The sequence below is a fragment of the Mastacembelus armatus genome, chromosome 10 (assembly GCF_900324485.2).
Source record: "Mastacembelus armatus chromosome 10, fMasArm1.2, whole genome shotgun sequence".
Taxonomy (NCBI): domain Eukaryota; kingdom Metazoa; phylum Chordata; class Actinopteri; order Synbranchiformes; family Mastacembelidae; genus Mastacembelus; species Mastacembelus armatus.
In genome coordinates, this window is record NC_046642.1 from 7,331,006 (window position 1) to 7,354,241 (window position 23,236).

The 23,236-nt window shown below is 38.8% G+C and overlaps 1 protein-coding gene across 9 annotated transcripts in view; it reads left to right on the forward strand.

Annotated features, from left to right (window-relative positions):
* atp8a1 (ATPase phospholipid transporting 8A1) overlaps positions 1-23,236 on the forward strand; it is an 85,802-nt gene that overhangs the window by 53,505 nt on the left and 9,061 nt on the right. For all 9 annotated transcript variants that reach the window (XM_026331242.2, XM_026331247.2, XM_026331248.2 and 6 more), the window contains 9 exons: positions 1,394-1,566; positions 3,212-3,395; positions 5,253-5,363; positions 10,968-11,042; positions 12,346-12,468; positions 16,467-16,545; positions 17,897-17,958; positions 18,209-18,265; positions 18,570-18,677. In XM_026331242.2, the coding sequence (XP_026187027.1) occupies positions 1,394-1,566; positions 3,212-3,395; positions 5,253-5,363; positions 10,968-11,042; positions 12,346-12,468; positions 16,467-16,545; positions 17,897-17,958; positions 18,209-18,265; positions 18,570-18,677 (972 nt within the window). The remainder of the gene's footprint in view (positions 1-1,393; positions 1,567-3,211; positions 3,396-5,252; positions 5,364-10,967; positions 11,043-12,345; positions 12,469-16,466; positions 16,546-17,896; positions 17,959-18,208; positions 18,266-18,569; positions 18,678-23,236) is intronic.

The following is a 23,236-nucleotide window of genomic DNA, read 5'->3' on the forward strand; positions in this document are numbered from 1 at the left end:
GGCTGCAGCTGTTTGAGCATCTGCTTGGCACACTAGGTTAGGTTATACCCAGCATTGTGTCTGCTTATGAAAGTTCATTTGTACCCCTATACATCCATTTTTCTCTTTTCTATAGACATATATATACATGTCAGCTTGTTTGGGCTATTAATGTAAGATAGGATGTTTGCACGAATTGAAATTTCACAGGTTTCCAGGTTTTTGTGGTTGCATCATTCCATTAACTGGAAATAATCTAGACGCCTCATGTAAAAGGTAAATTGAAATAAAGTTTTTGGCTTTTTCAGAAGACGAACATACTTTACAAGACAGATATTGTTAGTATAGATGGCACTGCTGAAGGGGTTCCCACAAATGTGCTGCACTTGTTGGTTTCTTTACGTTCACTATTCACCTGAAGAATCTGGAGACTGTGCTGCCATTACTTCGTTCCTTTTAAACACAGCCTGGAATGGTCATTATCTTGATGTCTTTTGTTAATTGTCTTTTCCTCACCACGATAATAGGAATTTACAGTACTGCTTCCTGTTGTGCTGTATTGTCCAGATAATACTTCAGAGGCTGTAGTAACATAGTCCAACACTGCCTTTGTACACACAGTTAGGACACCTTTAGGAACTATTTGCATCATTTTTTAACCTTTTAGCAATTTACCACTTTGCTTTGTTTGTAGCATTTAAGGTCAATCTCTGACTGGGTATGGCTATTTAAATTATCACACCACCATATGTAAAACTGTTTACACATGTTAGCATAGATATTGTTAAGCTTGTCATTTTTTTCAACTTCTATTAATGGAAATATACTGTACATGTGCGGCATAACCCTGTCCATCAGAAAATTGTTACTGTTCATGTAGAAATTTGTTTTATTTCCTAATGGCATCAACATCTGCTGGGAAGATGGTGGAATGATGAATACTATGATGATCTCACCACTCCATCCATGCAGTCCACAAGCTTCTATATCAGCACAGTTAATCCTTTTGTCAGTCTCATATTTATAGATCTTCGACATCAATATAGCTGTAAATATTGTATAAGCAAACATGAGCCATTCACAGAACTCATATATGTTACCACCTTAGGTCTGACTGTAATAAGCATGTGAAGCATAATACATATCTAAAATATCAGTAGCAGCTGTTCTGCAGCAGTTGGAATCGGCAATAGGAGTGGCATACTTGTCATTTATTTTGTGCCAATATAATTTATATATATATGCTTGTTATTCATAAATGTTAATTTGCACTTAATATGTATGTATGACAAATCTATCTAATAACAGTGCAGATTTCCTCTAGCAATTTCAACTCTACAGTGTATGCTTGAAATATGTAAGGACTAAATGCACTAATAAAGCTAATATTTATTAAATAATTTCCTTCAAACAGGGAACAAGGGAAACACTCAGCCGCCACTGTGGAATGCTGGGAGATGCCCTGTATAAGGAGAATGACTTTGCACTCATTATCGACGGGAAGACCCTGAAATATGCCCTCACATTTGGAGTGCGACAGTACTTCCTGGACCTTGCCCTGTCTTGTAAAGCTGTCATATGCTGCAGGTAATAATTACCTCTGGAACAATAAAATAAACCCAATAATTATTCCATTGACTTAAATGAAAGAAGAAAGACATTCTTTCTGCAAAGACTCTTTGAAAAAAGAATTACACTAATAAATAGTCAAAGTAAAATAAGATACACACAAGATATACACAGACTGTTAGACTGTCAAAACTGACATATACAGTATCCTTAATATTCCTCATTGAAAAACATTATGGATACATCTGGAAAAACAAGGAAACAATGGGTGAAGACATTCAAGTAGGGCACAACAAATGATGTTGTTTTCTCTCTAAAAATTGAAGTGAGCTAAAAATAACTATCCACCACAAACTGTTATCAAATTGCAGAGATGTTAATTTTACAGTGATATTGCATAAAAAAAGAAAGTCCTCGCGACTGAGATGCTGTTCAATAAAGTAAGCTTTTGAATAAAAATGATTTAAATTAAAAGCCCTATGGTTGAGCGACAAAGTATAATGTGTTCGCCACAAATGTCATGGAAGATTTTTATTGCAGCAGTTTTAAAAGTGCAATAGTTATAAATTTAAATGACGACTTTCAACTTTATGAAAGTACACTGTTGACCTGCCCAGGCCACATAAATAATAGGAAGCACTTAAGTACTCAAGCAACCATGACGGGGTCTGGGACCAGAAGTCAGCACCATCAACAGCCAAGCTTCAGATGCCACAGTGTGACTCATTCATTACATCAAATTTATTTCCCCCCATCCCTGCCCACTTTTGCCTTGTGCACACTCTGTGGGCACTAAGACACAGAGAGATGAATGAGGTCTCTTAAAACACAGAGAACATAAACATGAACCAATTCCCAACTACGGACATGGAGTTTACAACATCATCTCTGGACTGTCTGTACTGTACACTACCAACCTGTAAGTCCACAGAGAGGAGTCTCCTGTGTGGAAGGTTGTAGGCTTTGCTGTCAATAAGGACATAAAGCTATGTTTGAAGTTTTGTGAAGGAAGAGTTAGAAAATGTGCCACAGACATCTTCAAGATGATTAGTTTTGATTAATGGACCCAGCAAATAAGGTCTCACACGCTCTTTGAGAGGACAGAGAAAGAGCAGTAGATGAGAAAAAAAAGCATGTCCCAGAATATGACAAGCAGTTTTGTAATAGTAGTTCCCAGTTCCCTTTGCAGCGCATTTCTTTTTACTGTCAACCCTTAATCCCCAAAAGCATTGCTATTGGAGTTTAAATACAATCTCTGTTTTTTGTAATTAAGACAAAGACAACATTAAGAACAAACTTCCTGAATGTTGATTTTCAGTGTGTTTGGCACGACTGCCTAATGTTCTCTAAAGTTAAGAAAGAGCTTCAGTGTTTTAAAAGTGTTCATCTCAAGACTTTCTTAGAATGAATATTATTTTATGCACACCATAATTATTTGTTCTAATATTGAATAAATAGGAAATAGAATTTCCTCAACTGTACAATCTTAAGTGATGTCTATCTCATATATGATTTGCCATTCCTTGGCCTTTATTCTGTATACTAAGTGAATGCTGTAGCTGCGTTCACCTCATTGATTGCATTTGTTGATTCACGCAAGGATATTTGGAGTTTCATTAACCACCCACTTTATAATATTTCTCCTACTTTTGCTCCCTTTTAGAGTATCTCCTCTTCAGAAGTCAGAGGTTGTGGAGATGGTAAAGAAACAGGTTAAGGTGATCACACTGGCCATTGGTGATGGTGCTAATGATGTGGGAATGATCCAGACAGCTCATGTAGGTGTGGGAATCTCGGGAAACGAGGGCCTGCAGGCAGCAAACTCCTCTGACTACTCTATTGCCCAGGTGAGCAAGATTTCAGGGGCCATGGGAAAAAAAAGACAACTATGTTGCTTTCTCTCACTCAGATATGTAGATGGTAGGACAGCTTTGCATGACTTTGATCACTTAATGCAATCATCAAAAATTCCCATTATGTAAAATCAGCACCTGTAAAAGCCTCACACACTCTGACAGCTGATGTACAGTATGGACATAAATTTGAAACTATAATACTAGAAGAATGTGTTTTTTTTAGATGTTTACCATGTTTAAATGTGATACTTAGTTTCATCAGAATGTATTTAGTTTGAATCTTTAGATATGTGTCTGTAGTTTATCTGTAATACAGTGATAGCCATGTCATTTCTATTTTTTTAAAAGTCACTCTACAAACTCTAAATCCTTTCATTGTCAACTCAAGTGTAATATGTGTTACTGAGATCTTGGTGCATTGTTCTGAGTAACAAATATCTTATGTCTTCTGGGGCATAAGCTTATAAAATGAAATAGTAACACCTGTAAAACAGGCATCTGCTGTCACCCAACTCCAACATAAGTATAGAGAAACAGATCCTGGCAAACTGCTACTTAAATACATTCTTATATCATAGCAACCACTTTGTGCATCGATATTTGATGCCAGTAGACAACAAAAGCTATAGAGTGACTCTGAGGCTACACATCATGTTTCTATTACAGCCTCAGGGCCTGAGAATATAGGAAAGCAACAGCTGACCAGAACACATAGTACACTCTGTACTGCAATTACTTTGATTTGTCTTAAGTGCCCCCTTCAATCTACATGACATTTAGTAAGTATATGGCTTTGAAAGACAGGTGGCCTTTTATAATCCATTTGGGTTATGTGTCAGCATCAAATTAAATTACAATTCCAGGCTGCTGTTTTCCATATATTGGCGTAACGGTACATTAACTGTAATTTGCAGACTGCAAACTGAAATCAATCCTGGGAAGTTGTGTATCTTGTTTTTCTGTTCCTATACATAGATTTTTTTTATTGATGCTCTATCACTTGAGCTCCTTGCTGCTAGTGGCAAGCTGCTGCAGTAGTAGTTTCTAAGATTTAAAACTTGAAAGCTCAAGGTTATCTGTGAAAACAAGTGGAGACTGAAGGAGGCTTTGGGCCTAGGCACCTCTGCTGTCCATCTGTCATCAGTTCAAGTCTGTGTTAACTGATGTGTGATCCAGGCATTCGAGGGGGTCACACAAACTGGGGGCCGCCGCCATGTTTTTATTTCACAAAGGAATACTGCAGTGCTACTGAAAGACATACAAACCTTCAAATAAACACAATTATATTTCTCTTTGAAATAAAAGTAAAATTCCACTTCTCTCTTCTCCTATGTTAATGTTAGATACATTTTAAGAATTTTTAGATAACAAGAGAATGTGGTGTAAATTCTGTGCTTTTTCATTCATTAACTAATACCTAAGATAAAACACTTGCCTCAAAGTTTTGCGCCAATGTAATTACACTTACCAGTGAGAAAGTGCACCATTGGCCTTAAATAGAGGTATAATTATGAAGTCATTTAACTATTAGGCTGAGCCCTTGGAGAGCAATACTCCCATATGAACCCTTCCATTTTCAGGAACTCGAAACTTGGTATTACAATCTTTGACTGGAAATTTCTGGAATGTGTTAGTGAGAGATTTGGCCACAACGCCTCATCAGTCTTTTGACTCTCTGCTGGGGGATGACAAAAGACTGCTGCTTGCTTTAATCTTTAAGTTCCTGTAACTGCTTTAGTGTTCCAACACTGATCTTTGATTATGAGGAACCATTAGAGAGTGTACTGTACAGACTTCTGCTATTTATCCATCTTGTCGTTTTCCTCCATTTACTTCCCTCCCACACAGTTCAAATACTTGAAGAATCTGCTGCTTGTCCATGGAGCCTGGAATTACAACCGTGTGGCCAAATGTATCCTGTACTGCTTCTACAAGAATATCGTCCTTTACATTATTGAGGTAATGCTCACACAGTAGCTTTCAAGGCTGAGAGTCATGCCTTGAACCTGATCTAAATACAGACCTTTTCGATTTTTCCACATAATATGATATTGTAAAGGCAAAGATTCACAATTAATGTTTCCATGTTCCTTTTCTATGTGTATATGTGTTGACTGGCTCTTTACCGTATCTGCCAGTTTGTGTAACTCCTGAAAAAATTTGAGTTTCAACATACTTGCATATGGTATACACAAACAAGCCAAAATGTCCTCACTTTCTGAAAATGTTCTCACACGTCCTCACCCTGTAAACAAGTACACGCCCATTTGTTTTTAACCCTTCTTGGATGCTTGATCCAAACTGTAACCCAAACCACTCCTTGCCTGATACTAATCTTTACCCTGCCATAATCAAAAACTAACCTTACCCAAGCCTTAAACAGTCAGTACCCTAAAATTCAATGATTAACATGGTGAGGACAAGCCCTTGGTCACCAGGAGGAAGGCCACACTATGAGAGTACTATTGCTGGATCAAAGTTTAAAGTTTGTAAATGTATATGTTCCCCAGTGGAGAGATCTCATGATTTGACACAAATTTACCTCAGGTGTTAAAACTCACAATGTCCATATCTACATCAAAAATTTGATCAAGATTGGGTTAAACAGAGAGACAGTAGGTAAGATGTTAAATATTTGCTCAGCCTGTGATGGAAAATAAAAAGCAGGTAATGAATGCTGTTCATAGCCACCCAGTCTGAACTCTCCCTGTATATCAAGAAGTGACGGTTAGTTATGTTTCCACATGTTGCTCCCTGTGCTTGTCTGTTGGTGTGTGGTGGGTTTGAAGGCATTTGACAGATAACAGACTCAGTACTGATTGTAGGTTCAGAGCTATAACCAAGAATGAACAGACAGGTTAAGTGCTTCCTATCAGCAGCAGCTTTATCATTCAGGGTGCTTTGCTGTTTTGATCTACAGGCTAATAAAAGTAGCAACCTTGGCTTGGCAACTTCTCAATACGTCTATAGCAGAAGTGTTTGATCACTATTATTATTTCAGAGTACGTAAGAGGATATTCTAATGGCGATACAGTGCTGAAATGGTGGGCAGTCTAATTATCTTGTAAATTGGGAGTCATGTGTCCATGTCCTGCTCTTTATAGCAAGTTAATACTGGTGCGTTACTCTAGGAACTTTATTGCCCAGTGTGTAAAAAAATGTCTTTTGCTGTGTTTAACAGCATAAACTCAAAACAAGAACAAATTGAAAGAAGTCACCTAAGCATTAAAAATGGTCACAGCCATCTATACACTTAAGGTGCTTTGGAGGAGGTGGGGATCCAATACCCATAGAGAGCAAATTATTTAAACTCTTCCTGTCTTTCCTCTGTTTTTAAAAAAAAAAAAAAAAAGGGACAGTTTAATGAATGCTCCCTGGCCAGACTTTGTGGTGGACTAGCCACATCTTTTTAAAATATCATCCCTTCATAACCTGCCAGTGAAATATGAGTATTTGAAAATTCTCTTTTGTTCATCCTCTTTCTGTGACATACTTGACCTCTGGTCCACATTTTTAAGCTCATACTCATTTATGCACCATGGCAAATCAGTAGACTACCTTTTACATTCCAGCATGTCTGCTTCTGGCTTACTGTGACCTGAAGTGAAAGAGGGCAGTCAGTCCCTTACTAGGGTTTAACTGCCATTATATGTACTGCATCATTCTGACCTTTTCCATATCAGCTAAATACCAGTTATACATCCAGTCTCAAAACAAAATTAAACTTGAAGCTAACAAAATTTTCTGTTTCAATTTTTCACTCACTCAGTTTTTACTATTTAAGTCCAAAAGATGCAGCTCAACTTATATTGTAAATATTAAAGAAATTCAAGACCATCCAAAACTTCTGCCTTCTATTAGCATTTTTATTTCTGCCCTTTATATGCACCCTAAATGGACCCATGTTCTACTATCACATTCAAACTTGGCCAGTTATCCTCACAATGTTGTTTTTCCATTCTTTATGTCCAACTACAGCTCCTTTTAAAAACATACCAGGTCTCTTTTCAAACCAAGTCTTTTCCTGCAAGGGAAACATAACATCTATAGTTATGTCTGCATGGTGAGCTTCTTTCTAACAGTTTTTGTTGCTCTCTGAAAACATAACCCCCCACCTCCCACCCAAATGCTATGCTCCTTCAGAGGATTGAAGTAGATAATAGAGCATGGTTGCTCTGGTTGCTTCAATATTTCAAATGTCCTTGTTTTGTAAGACCCTGACATCTAACACACCAGCAACCCCAGGGCAGGGCTAAAAGCAGCATTTGTTACACTAATAGGTTTACCTTTGTGCTTGCATGTTTTTCTCGTTGTCTCCCATGCAACCTTGCACAATCATGGATATTGATGGGAATTTGAACTTCTTGTTCACAGCACCATTGTCTGGTACAGTGTGTGTTACAATTTGAATATCAGGACTTGGAGGTTTTATGTTTAAGCCTTTTTCTATAATCTCCTTCTCTTTCCTTTGTATCTGTGGTTCCTTTTAAGAGACATACTTTAGGAGGGTAAAGGATTCTGCAGCTGTAGTAGAGTGAATTTGAATTTGGGTTTAATTGTCAGTCACAAAGTAAGGTTGTCATTGCAGTAGATGGTTGACTGAAAGCTGAAACTACTTTATGGTGTTTCTTTTGGCTTTCCTCGTGTGGTTGTGGTTGGTGTTACAGTTAGAGAACAGTTCAAGCATGATACAATGGAGGCAGGACTTTCTGACTGATTTTAAAAAAGGAGTTATTATTTTTAGCAATTTTGCCCAGTGCTTAATTTTAAGAAGAAATCATAACTTCAACTTATGCTGTAATTTGAAGTTAAATAAGATCTTGAGTGAAAAGGGCTGAATTCAGCCGCAATCAAGAGACCTTTTCCAAAAGAAGCCCTAGCAACTCAATTCAAATGGACGATCCAGCTGGCCACTCATGTTTGATTGACACATTGCCAGGGCACTACAGAGGGGCTGATGGGCAAGTGGGATTTATGAGGCAATTACATAAAAGCTCATTCACTGTGGCTCAGTGTAGTTAAAGAAGCCTTAGATGTGCAGAGCAAAACTCCCTGAATTCAAGCACAGTAGCTCTGGCTGTGTTGTAAGATGACTTGAGTTTGTAGTGACACATATTTCCAGCATATTTATCAGCCACTTCTTTATGTCTTCTCTTTATTCTTTGCTTGCTTTGTCTGTGAATTCCATTGGCAGTTCTCCACTGCCAAGCTTAAAAGTATAAGGACTCACATTGTTGGGGACAAATGTAATGTCCCAACCCGCACCCCCCAACCCCACTCTCCAGTCCATAACCACTTCTAGACAAGACCTTAAGAGCTGTGGAGCAGCCCTGGAATCAGTGATTTTTGGTTCACTGATGAATATGCAAGAAGTCTTCTTATCAGCTAGCTGCTGCCCAATCCCCCTTTTCTTAGCTCCCGCTTCTCTCCATTACTGTTTTTCATGTTGTGCAGTCGGGGAGAGAGGCCAGCCACGCCCCTCCGCTGAGTGGCACTCAATGAGAAGAAGAAAAAGGGAAGAAAAATCCTGCCTGGTACTTCCCCTAATGAGCAAATCAATGCATCTGTCCCTCAAGAGATGGGAGAGGGAGAAAGAGAGAAGCTACTGGGACCCCAAGAACCAGGCCAAAACACTCACACAGAAGCAGTTACCACATGCTATGAATAGGAGCCTTTTTTAACTTAGCACAACAATATATCAGCCCAGAGCCTCTCATTGAGCAGCTGTAATTAATTCAGCAGTTTGACCTACCCGCTAGCCTCTCGTTACCATTACTTGAGCCACACTAATGGGTGAACCTGCCTCATGGCTTGGGCTTCTTCTACACATAACCCATAGCAACGACATCTGAATGTATTTCTCAGCAAGCCAAGACCCCAAACACCTAAATCTGTTGTTGCACTGCCAATACATGGATTGTACACTGTCTGATTCTCATGGAGACAGAGCCACATGACACAACTAATGTTCAAAACTGCTCTGCTCTAGGTACAGGTCAGGTGCAGTCTGCAAGGGAAAAAAGCAGAAGTAAAAAAAGGGGCTTCAGCACTCTGCTCTGGAAGATCTCTGTGAATTAATTCTTATTTATTTAATTTAAATAAAGGGACAGAGCATATAAACCTTCTTCAATTTGAACAAACCCTGATCCACCTCAGGTACTCTGACCTACACAGTGTGACCAGTGCGGTGAAGTACTGATAACACTGATTAGTGCTGACTCGTGTTAGTTAGGACAATCAGAAAACCAGTGAAAAACAAATTTTAAAAAAGTTAAACAGCAGACAAAGTCGTACATACATTCCAGGTATGCTTAATTATATATTTACACAAATGAACACAAATACTTTTTGGTTGTGTTATTAATACATGACACATGTTCGATAAGCCTGTGAATTTGAAAACAGCCCTTCACATGTAAAAGAAACAACATCATGGTAGAGTGCGCAGAAGAGCGTGGGATCTGTGAAAGGTGGGTGTGGCAGAGAGGATGCTTGAGGGCTGACAATGTAGACTGTGGCACAGGCGGGTACGTCTCTCAAATGGTCTTTATCCCAATCTGATAATTTGTAGCAGCCCATACCTTCATAATAAAGTTAAATGAAGCATGGAAATGCTTGGTTAGCCTTGGCCAAAACACAGCATCCCTGATGTTCCCTTGACAGATTTGGTATGAACTGGTTCTGAACTACAAATGTCCTTGTAAGGAGCAATTTCTGATACAAGCAGATTTCAGATTGTACATGGAATTTTCCTACAGGATTTGTTATCCAAATTTGCTTTACAAACAACAAAAATTCACTCATATGCCAGTGTTCCTACTGGATATTGTAAGGGTTGCTCTACTTGCATGTTAAAATAATCAATTCAGAATGCCTGGCTACTGTCCTGATCTCAGAGTCATTGTTTTGTTCAGATATATAGAAACTATGACTAATCAAGATATAGTGATAAGCATCATCTCCACCCCCATATGGTTTACATTACCTCTGTCTCCGTTTCCTGACACAATATATCAAAGTTTCCATCGTTCTGAGTCCCATAGCCCTGACTCTGCCACTATAACTAACCTCGTTTTTCACCCACATGTCTAAAGGTACATCATGAAGGGAAACAGAGGACATGATATATGTTTGTAGGGAATTCTGGGATGAATCCAGGGGACAATTTGAACCACAGAGGTGACATCTGGAGGTCCTGAGTATCCGAGTTTTTCTTTACTTTTCTTTCTTTTTTTTTTTTAATAAGCCCTTTCTCCTCTGCCTGAGTTTTAAGTCTGTTTTATTTAGACTAATGACACGTTGATTGTAGGTTAGCACTACAAACAAGCCCAGGTTTCACATTGGCAAGAAACATTTATTTATCTGTGTTGTACTCTACTCTACTTTAACAGATACAGTTCTCACTTTTGTTCATATATCAGAATGATACATTCTGAGTCATCTGAGGTGTCAGTTGTCGTAACATGGTAAAGAAACTAGTGTGATGGGAAAAGTGATAGTGTTAGTTTGTAGACATAGTGTCTTTATTCTTACTCTTTCTTTGTATAATTTTGCCTCCCTCAGATCTGGTTTGCATTCGTCAATGGCTTCTCAGGTCAGATTCTGTTTGAACGCTGGTGCATCGGCTTGTACAATGTGGTGAGTGTTAACATTTATTCTTTGAACAGCCAACTCTTCTCCTTTTCCCCATCACTTTCTGGCACAGTGCTGATTTGCCACAGTGCTCAAAAACTGATTCATTTACTATGTAACTATGTCATCAACATCCTTTTCACCTGTATTTATTACCTGTCAAGTCCATATTCCTTTTGTGGACCAAACTATGTAATGAATGTGAAAGAACAGCTTTACTTGCCCCAAAGAGTGTATTTGTAAGTGTAGCTGTGTTTAAATGATAAAATGAATATGAAGACTATAACAGTAAAAGTTTGCAGCTGAAATAGGGATCCCCAAAGGGTTATTTAATGGGACCACTCCTAATGAACTCATAATTCATATCTGTTGTGAATAGGTAGAAGAGAAAAATGTGCATCTGTAAGTTATACCATGCTGTTAAGGCCATGGGGAGTTGATATGTAACTTTAAACTAAACTAAAATCAACTCTATTCAGTAAACAAAAATGAATGAGAGAAGTGTAAAGTTAAATTTCACCACAGCTACAAATGGAAGTAATTTATGGGAGAGACAAACTGTCAAATAAGACAGACGTTTCCACAGCCCAGCCTCTTGCACTCATTTCATAATAAACCACCACCCCTTAAAAACAGTACTGTATTGGGGGTGGGACGAGGGTTCAGGCTTTTACTTTGTCCCGAAACTGGGGGAATTCCTCCAACTCTGTGGGAGTCTGTTGGAGGCAGTGGACTGAATCCGCCTCTCAATGGAGATCTTCCTGGCCCTGGCTGTGAATAAGAAAGGAGCCCAATGGAGCATGTCCTGTGGCCCACTGTTCCTACAGACTCCCACTCCAAATGGGCCTTCAGGGAACTAACACCAACTGACCTGCTGATCCCCACAGCCACACAATACCATCACTCCTCTCTCAGCTGCTGTTCTATACAACATTACAACACCACGAAGAAATCTGGTGTTAGCCAGGCGTGAATACCTGCTTCTTAGTCAAGAGCATCGCAGATGTTCATTGGTGATGGGTTTTGCATATGAACAGACCTGAAGCATGATAAATCTCAGTAAGAAATCCCTAAGGGTGTTATGGTCAATGATCTTCAATAATGTAAAATAAGTAATGGAGTACATTTTAGTGAGTTACATACTGTGATGGTGGCAATAATAAAAACACAGATGCTGGATTAAACTGTTTACAGTGTTTTTACCCAGTATAATAATTTCATGTTGGCTTCATTTTTTGGAACTCAGGAGAAATAATCTGAAAATATGTTTATCACTGCATTTGCATGGATTTTTTTTTTTCTCATTCAGATCTTCACTGCTCTGCCTCCTCTTACCCTGGGAATATTTGAGCGGTCCTGCAGGAAAGAGAACATGTTGAAATACCCTGAACTCTACAAAACCTCTCAGAACGCCATGGGCTTTAATACCAAGGTAGTCCATTATATATGTGTGTATTTCATTTGCACACGTCTTGTTTTAAATACTAAGAAATGGCAGATTTTTATTATTGTCACTGTGGTCTTTGTGTTTCACTTATTTGTTTTATTTACTTTCTTCTTGTTCTTTGCAGCTACAATAACTTGATTTCTTAATACAAAGCTTTCATGTTTCTCCAAATCTAGTGTTCGACTAGTTGTGTAGCCATGGCCTACATAGTAATCTCATTTCACGTTCCATTTTACCTCTGTAAGATGATGTAATTTTTTAAGTACTGAAAGGGGATTATTATGAACTCTTTATGGTAATTTTTTACAACTCCTCTAGTAGGCTATTTTGTGCCAAACACTCTGACTTGTAAAACTGAGAGCTCATCATGTGGTCCCCCACTGAAATGAAAAGGTTCCAGCTCTTACAACCAAGTCACATCACAATCATGACATGAGATGTTCCTGTTGTGTTATTGAGAGGAACCAACGCATCTCCCGTCTCAGTAACGTGGCAGCTGTATTCAGAAGGTCTCCAGTTGTAGCCCAGTTTGACCTATTCTGCCTGGTTATGGGGCCTGTCTGTTAGCTTACCCCTGCTGCTAATAAAGATGTCTCCTCCTTTCTCCATGCTGAGTCACAGACTCATGGACCCTCCTCACAGGCGTGGAGACCTGTTAAGCACCACATGAAGGTGGATTAAAGACAAAATGTCCGTGGCAGTCGGGCAGGGAAGGTCAGATGAGTTGGGGGATGCTGTAGAAACAACTGCAGGACAGAGCAAATAGAGAGTGTCCTCGCTTTGGGTGACAGTGTTCGTTGTGGAAAATTGCATAATTTGTTTAACTGAGGGTGTCTCAGAGCATGGTTTTCACATTGAGTTTAACCCACACATGATCAGCCTCAATCGTCCAGATGACAATAGATTTTCCAGACTGTTTCCCACGTGATCAAATTAAGATTTGTTACGTTTACTTAACAGGAGACAGCTCATTTCATTTACTTAATGCATTGAAGTCTAATTCTCAAAGCAAAATTTTCATTAATTGGCATCTAATTTTATAATAATTACTTAATTTTGTTTTTTGTCACCTTTTTAAGACGGAAGGCATATTTCATATTTTTTGACATTTTATAGATGAAACACAATGACACATTAATATATGACACAGACCATTAGTTGCAGCCCTCCTAATATCACATTTCATTAAGTTAACTTTATCAAGTTCCTCCTAGAGGTAAGCTATGAAAAACATTTGAGTCTGTGAACTCACACATGATTAATGAACTCACTTTAAGTCATTAGGTGAGTAAATGTAAGTAAATCCACTTCTTGGCATGGCCAGGATTGTTTTTTCATAATTAAATGAAAGCTAAAGAAACAGGGGTTATTTGGTGGAAAAACAAACCTGGCCTAGACAAAAGACTGCAGTTTGTGGTCTGTAGATTTTTTGTTGACAGTATCAGACATGTTATTCCATTAATTACAATGTAGATTAGAGAGATGCTTATCCTCACAACTTCTGATTTAATCTGAGTTAGACCACAGTATATTCTGTTTTAGAGTGGATTTTCCCATTGTTAATTTATTTGAGAATTTCATTCACTTTTTCATGCCAAAAAGGGTCACAGAAGTATGCATCTGATAGTTAGAAGCAAATGAACCTCATTTTTGTTTAGGCCACATTTTCCAAAACCCATAAATGATGACTCGGCCAGGTTAGCAGGTTGTTTTTGCTGGCTTGTCCACTCTCTTCCCGAGATATTTTCCTTGCAGCTGGCCCGAGGCAGGACGAGAAAATCCAGCAGGAATTTGGCCCCTCGAAGCCTGTCTTTCTGCACGCCTGGCTCTTTTGTACACAACAGATACTGTCTTTGTGAATTAAAGCTGTTTGTGTTGAGGTGAGAGAAGGGAGTGACCAAGGGTGTTGGAAACTTGAGGCTTAGCTTCAAATGTATTGCCTGTTCACTTTTAATTACATATTCCTGACACTTCAGTCACTCTATTAAACCCGGCTCCCCTCTGGGTGGGTGTAGTAATCACAGCAGTCTACCAGCAGCTATCACCTCTTACACACCACATTTGCTTTTCTTATAATCTTTATTTGTTTCTTCCACATTCTCATCTTACTTCACCAGTTCAAAAAGAAGCGGAAATGGTTAACCAGCCCAGAAAATATTTTGCTATATAATATTATTCACTGGCTTTCATGTAATTTTTTTTTTAACAATTAGGTTCCACAAAGGGCTGAATCTTTACATTCATTTGGAGTCGATGCTTAGCAACTTGGCAGGACAAAAGAAAAAAAAAGATACGGTGGTTGCAGGGATGAAAGGGAGAATCCTACTATGACAAATGATTATGAACATTTATTGATTTTATTAGCATTCATTATTGAGAAGGAGAAGCTGAGGCTTGTTTGCACCCCCACTGTGTTTGGGATGGCATAGTTGAGTAGGAGGCTGATAGAGACCTAAGCCTGTCAGTGGGAGGCTAATTGGCATAAACATGTGATTGTAATGTCAGTGATAATTTAGGACACATTTGACCACAGACACAGGAGTGGGGGTTGCTTTTGGCCACCACTCACTCAGTGTATTGGGTTTTGTGTACACAGTGGGAGGGTGAGGTAATCCTGGGTAGGGGGTGGCTGGTCTGGGACTTTGTTTGGTTCATAAAAAAGGTGAGGAGGTTGTGTCACTGAGGCCAAGGTAAATTATAAAGGGTCATAGTCAAGCCGAGACTTTTTTTTTTTTTCACTGTAGCCTATCATACTTTACTCTTTCTCCTTTTTGTTCTTTTTTTAACATCCTTTCCTGGCAGAATATTTGGAATAACACTACAGTGTAAAGCAGTACTAATAATTTTTCTGAAATTACTTGCAGAAATGCAAACTTGTTTAACTTTTCAGGATGTTCTTACAGGTTTGCTGAAGTTGTTAAAAAGGGTGTTTTTAAGAAATTGAGCCTCTAACCTGTCTGCCAAGAACCAATGATTAAAAAGAGGCCAATGATTAAATGTGACATTTTTTCAGTTTTTATTTTTCCTCCGTCAGCCATTTAGCCTTTTGGGTTTGACGAATTTTCAGTCCTCAGAATTAACATCAATGTCTGGGTCAGCACAGAGGAGGAAAAGGGGGCACAAATGTGTTGCAGTTTCTGGCAGAATAGATTTCACGGCTGTTTCATGCTACATCACCCATTAGTGTTTTGTTTGGCTCTGGCATTGCATAATGTAAATTTCAAACAAGGTGGTTTTTGGAGTAGGAGTATTGATTTAAACGACTCATCCAAAGTCTGCATGCTTGCATACACAGACACATAGACTGCGGTCCACACCGCGATTTTCCAGGACCTTAATAATTACCATGAAAACAGTTGAATCTCTGTCAGTCCTGTCAGTCTCCTTGGGTGTATTTCTAGACTGATTTCTGCTTGTTTAAACTCTCCTGTCATTTATTTCTACACGAGTTAAAATTCTAACATGAAAGGGTGAAAGCCTAATGAAATCTAATGAGAGGAAACTCACACTGGCAGCACATATATTAACATTGTATAATGTTCTTCTCACGTCTTGTTCAGTTGGTGATGTGTATTTTACTTTCTTACTCACTGTTTTTTGATTCTGCTAAATATAGTGTAATTAAAATAAAAAACATAGAAGTTAAAACCTGCACACTGACATTGTCAACTTGCCTTTCACTGCTTATATGCATGCTCAGCAGCCTCTCTCTCCCATGACACACACAGAGGATATACAACATGTCTGTCAGCGGGGTGGCCATTCAGTGAGGAGGCCCCGACAAAACCGCCACTTAGCCCAGTGCTGGGCTGGCACAAAGAGCCCAGGTCAGGGGTCACTTGGAAGGCTGGAGCGCCCCACACCCTTTTCACATGCTTTTTTTTCTCTCTCTCTCCTTTCTTGGAATTGCCTGCTGCCACCCACCCCCACCCTCTCTTCTTCTTGCCTCCTTCCCCTCCATCCTTCTCCCCTCCTTTTTGCAGGTCTTCTGGGCCCATTGTCTGAACGGTCTCTTCCACTCCGTCATCCTCTTCTGGTTCCCCCTTAAAGCCTTCCAACATGGTAAGTAGCTCCCAGTGACTCCTCCACAGCTCTTGCAGAACTTTGTGGATGAAGAGCTAGGACAGTCAAACACACATACTTTGACTTAATTAGTTCTTTTTTCATCCGTCCAGTCATGAATTGCAACCGTGTGTGCCAGCAATGGCAACCACACGAACAAGCATATAGTCTTGTTTGCACCAGTTTGTGCATGCAAACTGTTACCTGCTAAAATGCTTTTTCACACAGGTTTTCATGCTGTATGAAATGTTTTATGTAAACACACTGCTCAGATACAAACTTTACAGGTAATTGTCCCATTTAGATGGTGATCTTTCTATCTGAATAGGCAAATATTTTTTTGTTTGTACAATTAAATCAAAATTACAATAACTTTATTTGTCCTGGCATTGTGCAAGTGTGTGCACATTAAGATGCAAGGCTTCTGTGCGTGTGTGTGCGTGTGTGTGTGTGTGTGTGTGTGTGTGTGTGTGTGTGTGCGCGCGCGCGCGCGTGCATGCATGCATGCATGCGTGCGTATGTGCATGTGCGTGTGTGTGTGCGCACAGAGAGAATAGGGATCTCTGAGCCGGTAAGTCTTGGCTGGCCAAAGCTGAGGACCACACAAGCTTAGGCCTGCTTTCCAAACAAAGACGCCAAGCCCCTTCACTCTGACTGACAGGTTGTCAGCAAAGCCTCAGCGCACACAAGACATGTGACCAGCCGGAAGTAAAGGGAAAGGGAGCCTCTCTCTTTCTTTACTGGCGTTCACACATTGCTGATATTTTAGCCTCAGCTCCAATCCAAATCCATGTGAAACAGAGCAATATGTCTTTGTGACTGCAGTTAATTTCTATTTTATTAATTTAGGAAATTCTTCTAACTTCTGTTTTAGGAAATGTGTTCCCAGGAGGTTGGGTTCTGAATTAATGGCAGAATAAATACCTACTTTGTCACATAAACAGTCGTCTTCTCTCTTTTTTAGCAGTGAGTTAGCCAGAACATTTAATTTCTGACCATGATTAATGTACACCAATTCTACTTTTTCAGACTTACAGATAGATTTTCATAGAAACAATCTTTCCTAATCATTGTGAAAGACAAAATTAACATTCCAGCCTCTCTTAAAGGGCAGTAATGGAAGTAGCATTTTGGCTGCGGTTTTCACTTTATGTTCCCATGGCCTTTTTTATATCCAAATCCCTAACAGAACATTTTGCACCAAAGTTCATTCAGATATGTACTTAAAGTAACATCCTATGTGCTGTCTGGATGTTTATGCTTTGGATCACCTAATGGAAATCTGTATGAAACCCAAGAGCTGAAAAAAGACGGCTTTGGCCCTAAAAGCTTCTGTTGATTCCCTTCACAGATACAGTTTTTGGCAACGGAAGAACTCCAGACTATCTGCTCTTAGGCAACATGGTTTACACAGTAAGTACACCAGTTTTCTTGACAGGCAATGTATTTCTGCTGTGTTAAGAGTTCAAGGTGTCTGATCCAGTTGATATCTGGCTTCTGTGAATAAACATCAGTTACACCTCTTTCTTTGATTTTGACTTTTAAACCTTTCCAATTTTAAAATATGTAAAAAAAGAAAATGTACTTGAAAATAATATGACTATTATTATTAATATTATTATCATTATTATTATTAATATTAGTGTGATTTATGTCTCCACAGTTTGTGGTTATCACAGTTTGTCTTAAAGCTGGCCTGGAGACCTCATCTTGGACTATGGTAAGCAGAGTCTCTCACCTCTCTCACTAACATTGTGTTCTCTCTTTCCAGTTCCTCTGTTTTATTTGACCACTGATACGTATGGCATATTTGACATCCTTTTCCTATTTCGAAATCTCTTTCTGATTCATTCCCACTGGTCTTGTAACTGTAAACCCAGTGAAATAACATGGTAACTCCTTCAACCTATTAAAAGCCCAAATTTTATAATGGCAACTACACATAATATCAGTAGGTAAATTGTAAAAGCTTAAAGCCCTAACACTTTTTATTTCCTTATTGTCATCTGATTTTCCATTAATAGTTCAGTCACATCGCCATCTGGGGAAGCATCGGCCTATGGGTGGTGTTTTTCATTATCTACTCCTCCCTGTGGCCCCTTATCCCTCTGGCTCCTGACATGTCAGGCGAGGTAAACACACTCTAGCATATACACATGCGTACTTACCCCCTCACATACATAGGCACTCTGTCTCACAGGGACAACTTCCTCCAATATTAAAAGAAACGGCTGATGTATTGTCACTGACAGACCTGCAGTCCCTCATAATTAATTTTCAACCCAGAGATTCTGGTGGGAAAATTCACAGTTAAACTTGACTGAGGTCTCTATAAGGAGAGCCAGAAGAGTGTAAACTGTCAGACCTCTGGCTTGTGTTGCATAATGACTTAATTGGGCCAATTAGCCCAATGTTTGTGTTGCATTGCCCTCCCTCGGCTGTGAGTATCCACAGGTGATATTGAAAGGTCTGGAAGCTAAGCAGAGAAAGGAGAAAGTGTATCTGAAAAATGCATCGAAAAATCACTGGGGTCAAAAAATCAGTGTAAATGCCCTTAAAGTACTTTAAATGTTAAAATGGTATAACAGTGCTGGTTATACAGTTTTTCTCTTTTTGAATTGTTATTTACATGTGAATGTGTCTGCTGTCTCTGTGTCACCACAGGTGGTCGATGGGAGCTTATTAACCGCAGGTGACATTTCCCAGTGCTTTCTAAGAATAAAAATGGGGTGTCTTTTCATTAGAAAACAATAACACAGCAGGTCACACTATTAAAAGAAAGAGGTTTGGCTCTAGGCAGTGAGCAGAAAAAGAAAAGATCTACCAATTACAGTTTGTACTGTTTTTCTTTATTATGATTCTTTGCAAATACATTATAATTTACACTAATTCATAATACAATTCAACTAGCTACACTAAAAGTGAAATACATAAAGATTACATCAAAGTAGGAAACAATTAGCCTAGGTATGTCCTAAAGCAACAAAATCCACCTGCCAGTACTTTTAAAGTTCAATTAACAAATATCTTGTTTGTTTCATATGTTGAAAAATCTGAGTGCAGAAATTACAATTCTTCCATTCCTCCTCCAAATGTTTTAGTACACATTAAATAAATTACATATATAAATGTCTAAATGACTATTCCTTGAAATGCTTTTTAGTGAAACATTCTTTTATTTCCAGTTCTTCAGGATGGATAATAATTTAAAAACTATAAATAATAACATAAACTGTTTTGGAAAGAAAACCTCAGTGGAAGTTGGGACAGAAAACATATTTTTTGAATCAGAGTGTTTGTTTATATACAGTAAATGTAATAAGGAAGTTTGTTTTTTGTCTGACAGATATTTCACGGCTCTGGCAACACTTGAAGTACAACTCTGTTCTGCAAGAAAGGGTTTTTTTGGTGTCTTATATGTGAGATGGGTGAAGTATGAGTATGTGAAAAGTAAATACACTAAATCAAATAGCTGACTGTAAATGCACAGAAATGCTGATGGTTTTGGTCTCGCCCACTCAGTCATACATACAGGTGAGGAGTATATTAGCTCTACACTCCATCTCCTGTCTGTCAAGCCAGGTCCTTTCATCCACGCCCCGCAGCACTTGACTGAAGACAGTAATGGTGTCCTGTGGGTAGCTCGTAACCCTATGCCCCTGCTGCAACTTGGATACGCCAGTGTATTATCAAACAGGGACACATCTCTCTGAAACGTGAGAAGACATCAGAGACAGTCTTTGCTTCCAAGACCTTGTAGGCCCTAAAGAGCATGATTATTCTTGACTCTGATGCAGCCCTGCATACAATACCATACTACATACCAATACAATACTATGGCTTCCTCCATGTGTACTTGGATCATCAGGTGTTTTTTGCTTTCTGGTCTTTCATCCATTTTATTTTACTCCTTGTCTTTTACTTGTTGCATCAGCTTTTCTTCCCTTTGTTCTCTTTTTATTCAGCGCACACCCCCCCAAGTCGCAAAACTGCCCAAGGGCCAATAACATAACAGACACCAGAACTCCCTTCTCCTCTTGTTTCTGCTCTCACTCACTACCGAGCACAGTGCCTTTAACAAGACATGTTAAGCAGCACTCGATTTCATGTGAATGCATTCATCAATGTCAGGCCAAATATTCTTTGGACAACTGACAAGGCAGGTGCAGGATCCATACACAAAACATGCTAAAAGAAGCTTGTGTGCTATTCAGATACTCCCAAACTCTCTGTCACAAATTACATATGTTATCCAGTTTTCCTCTCACCAAAGTCTGATATATACCAAAAGAAATTGCCAGATTATTTTGTTAAGACAGTGTAATCTGCCACACTATGCAGCTTAGTTTCACCTCAGGTGGTGTCTCGTATACTCTGTCACACTGACCTCCTGTCTGATGACCCGTCTGTGCTGTCAGCACAGCTGTTCCCAGTACAATTCATCTCTTCTCTCTCCTTACTTATCACACACCTTTGCTATTTTTCAATTTTGGTTGAAAGCTGTAATGGAACTTGTCAACAGCAAATGGATTTTACACTCCACAAGCTCAGTCATAAAACTCTTTTTTTTTTTTTTTTTTGTAGAAAGGAATCACTTTACCGAGAAGTTTGTTGATTTGTAGTGTGCCATACACTCAGGGCTATTTATGCCGTTCTGTAAAATGAGAAGAGTCAGAATGAAAACAGTTTCTGAAGCTGCAGATGAAATTAGTTACTAGTCTTTATTTACAGAAAATTTTGAAAGAATGGTTTATATTCAAGAGCAGATTTTTTTAAGTTTGGCTGTAGCTAAGTTATTCTGCAGGTTTTCCAAATAAACACTCCAAAAACAGAACTGGCCCTCATGTCATCAGACCCTTTTTGATTGGTTTTGGTGCATTTGCATCTAATTTCCCTCTGACAGTGGACCCATTGCATAACCAGGGCACCCTCATTTTTAAAAAGTTATTACATATTATTTTACTCCTCAAATTCTTCCCTTCATAAACGATCATATCAGAGACATTACTGCTGACTGCTTTCCATAGTTTTTTTTTTTGTGTGTGGTTTCCAAATCCTCCAGGCAAGATTTGGAAAACCAGACTTGAAAAACAAAGCTGAAACTTGAAACTTGCTTAAGACAGCTAATCCATCAAAATGACCATGAAGACCTCTTTAGTTTTCAGTCAGTTTGATACATTGTTGTTTGCAATGTACCTGAAAGGGCAGGTTGATTGGGAAACAGGTGATTAATTCAAATGTTCCAACATGTGGGATTAGAAGTTAGCTGCCAAAATTCACCAACACAGAAAAAGTCCTGCCAGTGATGCTTTTCTCTTGATGTCGTTTTTCAAAAACATTTATAAATTGGATGCATTGTGCATTTTGACCCTTTTACAAGCAGAAACTATTCTTGACAAGGAATCATGAAAATTGGCTATAATGTCTAACCAGAATGCTCACATGTATTTTTTGTGTTTGTGTGCTTGTATGATAGCTGAAATCTGTAAGTTGTCCTTTTTAAGATGCAAGGAGCTGTAGTTTTTGTGGTTTAGACTGAAACAGTTTCCCAGGAATAGCTGCGCCATAGAAACCCGAAATGGTCATAGTTATTACACTCGTAAAGCTCCAGTTATGATCGTCACTGCTGTTGACTTTGTCCCTTTATGATATTTTGGGATCTTTATGGTCCTTCAAGATTTTGTTTTTGTATAAGTTTTTTTTTTTTCTTCACTGTGTCTTCTGTCACTCTTGTACCTAGATCTGTTGGTCATCTCTGGGCTAATGCTTGATAAATAGCACAACATACATTTACTTTAATAACTGACAGTGATGTCCATTATTAGGGAGAAGAACAATTTGAATCTGCTTTGTACACACTGCTGCTGAGTTATAATTGTTTATGTAAAGAGGGATTTTTCTCCTGTTTTCTTAGCTGATGTCTTGTTGTCTTTGTTAGGTGACACACAGAGAACATAGAGCGTAAGAAAGACCCAACTGAGAAAGTAATTGTTTGTATTGCACATTGGCCTCTTTTTGGGTGGTTTTTGGCTGATTTGTTTCTGTTGATGACATTTGGGAATTTGTGGGTTTCCTTCCAAAAAAAGTCTGCCTTTTTTTTGCTCTTTTAAGTTGCTTTATTTGTCATTTTGGCTCTGTATGTTCTCTTTGCCTTCAGCATGCTCTTGCCTGCCATCCTCAGTCATCTGGTTCTTCCGCTGTATAGTGTGTGTTTTGCAACCTATTTATCCTTAACAAGCTTTAACTTTGTATTTTGAAGACATCATGGAATGGAATGGAACCCAATTAGGCAAATGTTTAGTTTCATTTTCAATTTCCCTCCTCTGCTTGAAGCCAGTATGCACAGTGCTGTCTGGTTAAGCAAACTGAATTCAGCCAACAAAAGATGGATAGCTGCAGACCGAAGTAAAGACTGAGGCAGGATTTAACTTAGACTAACCCTTCTCTTCTCAGTCTCAGTGCTATTAAAAATTGCACAAAAGAGCTTTGTGCATTCAGGAAGCTGGTGTCTGAATATTAACATCTCTGGGATGTTGTACAGCTGGTAGTGTGTTATGACGTTGGCTTTTATTACTCTTGTTTGCGCAATCTCGAGCATACTATAAGCCTACGGGGTGAATAGTGGAATAGCAGATTTCCTCAACTCACATTTACCTTTACTATGATGGGCATTAGCATAATTCAGGCTGCT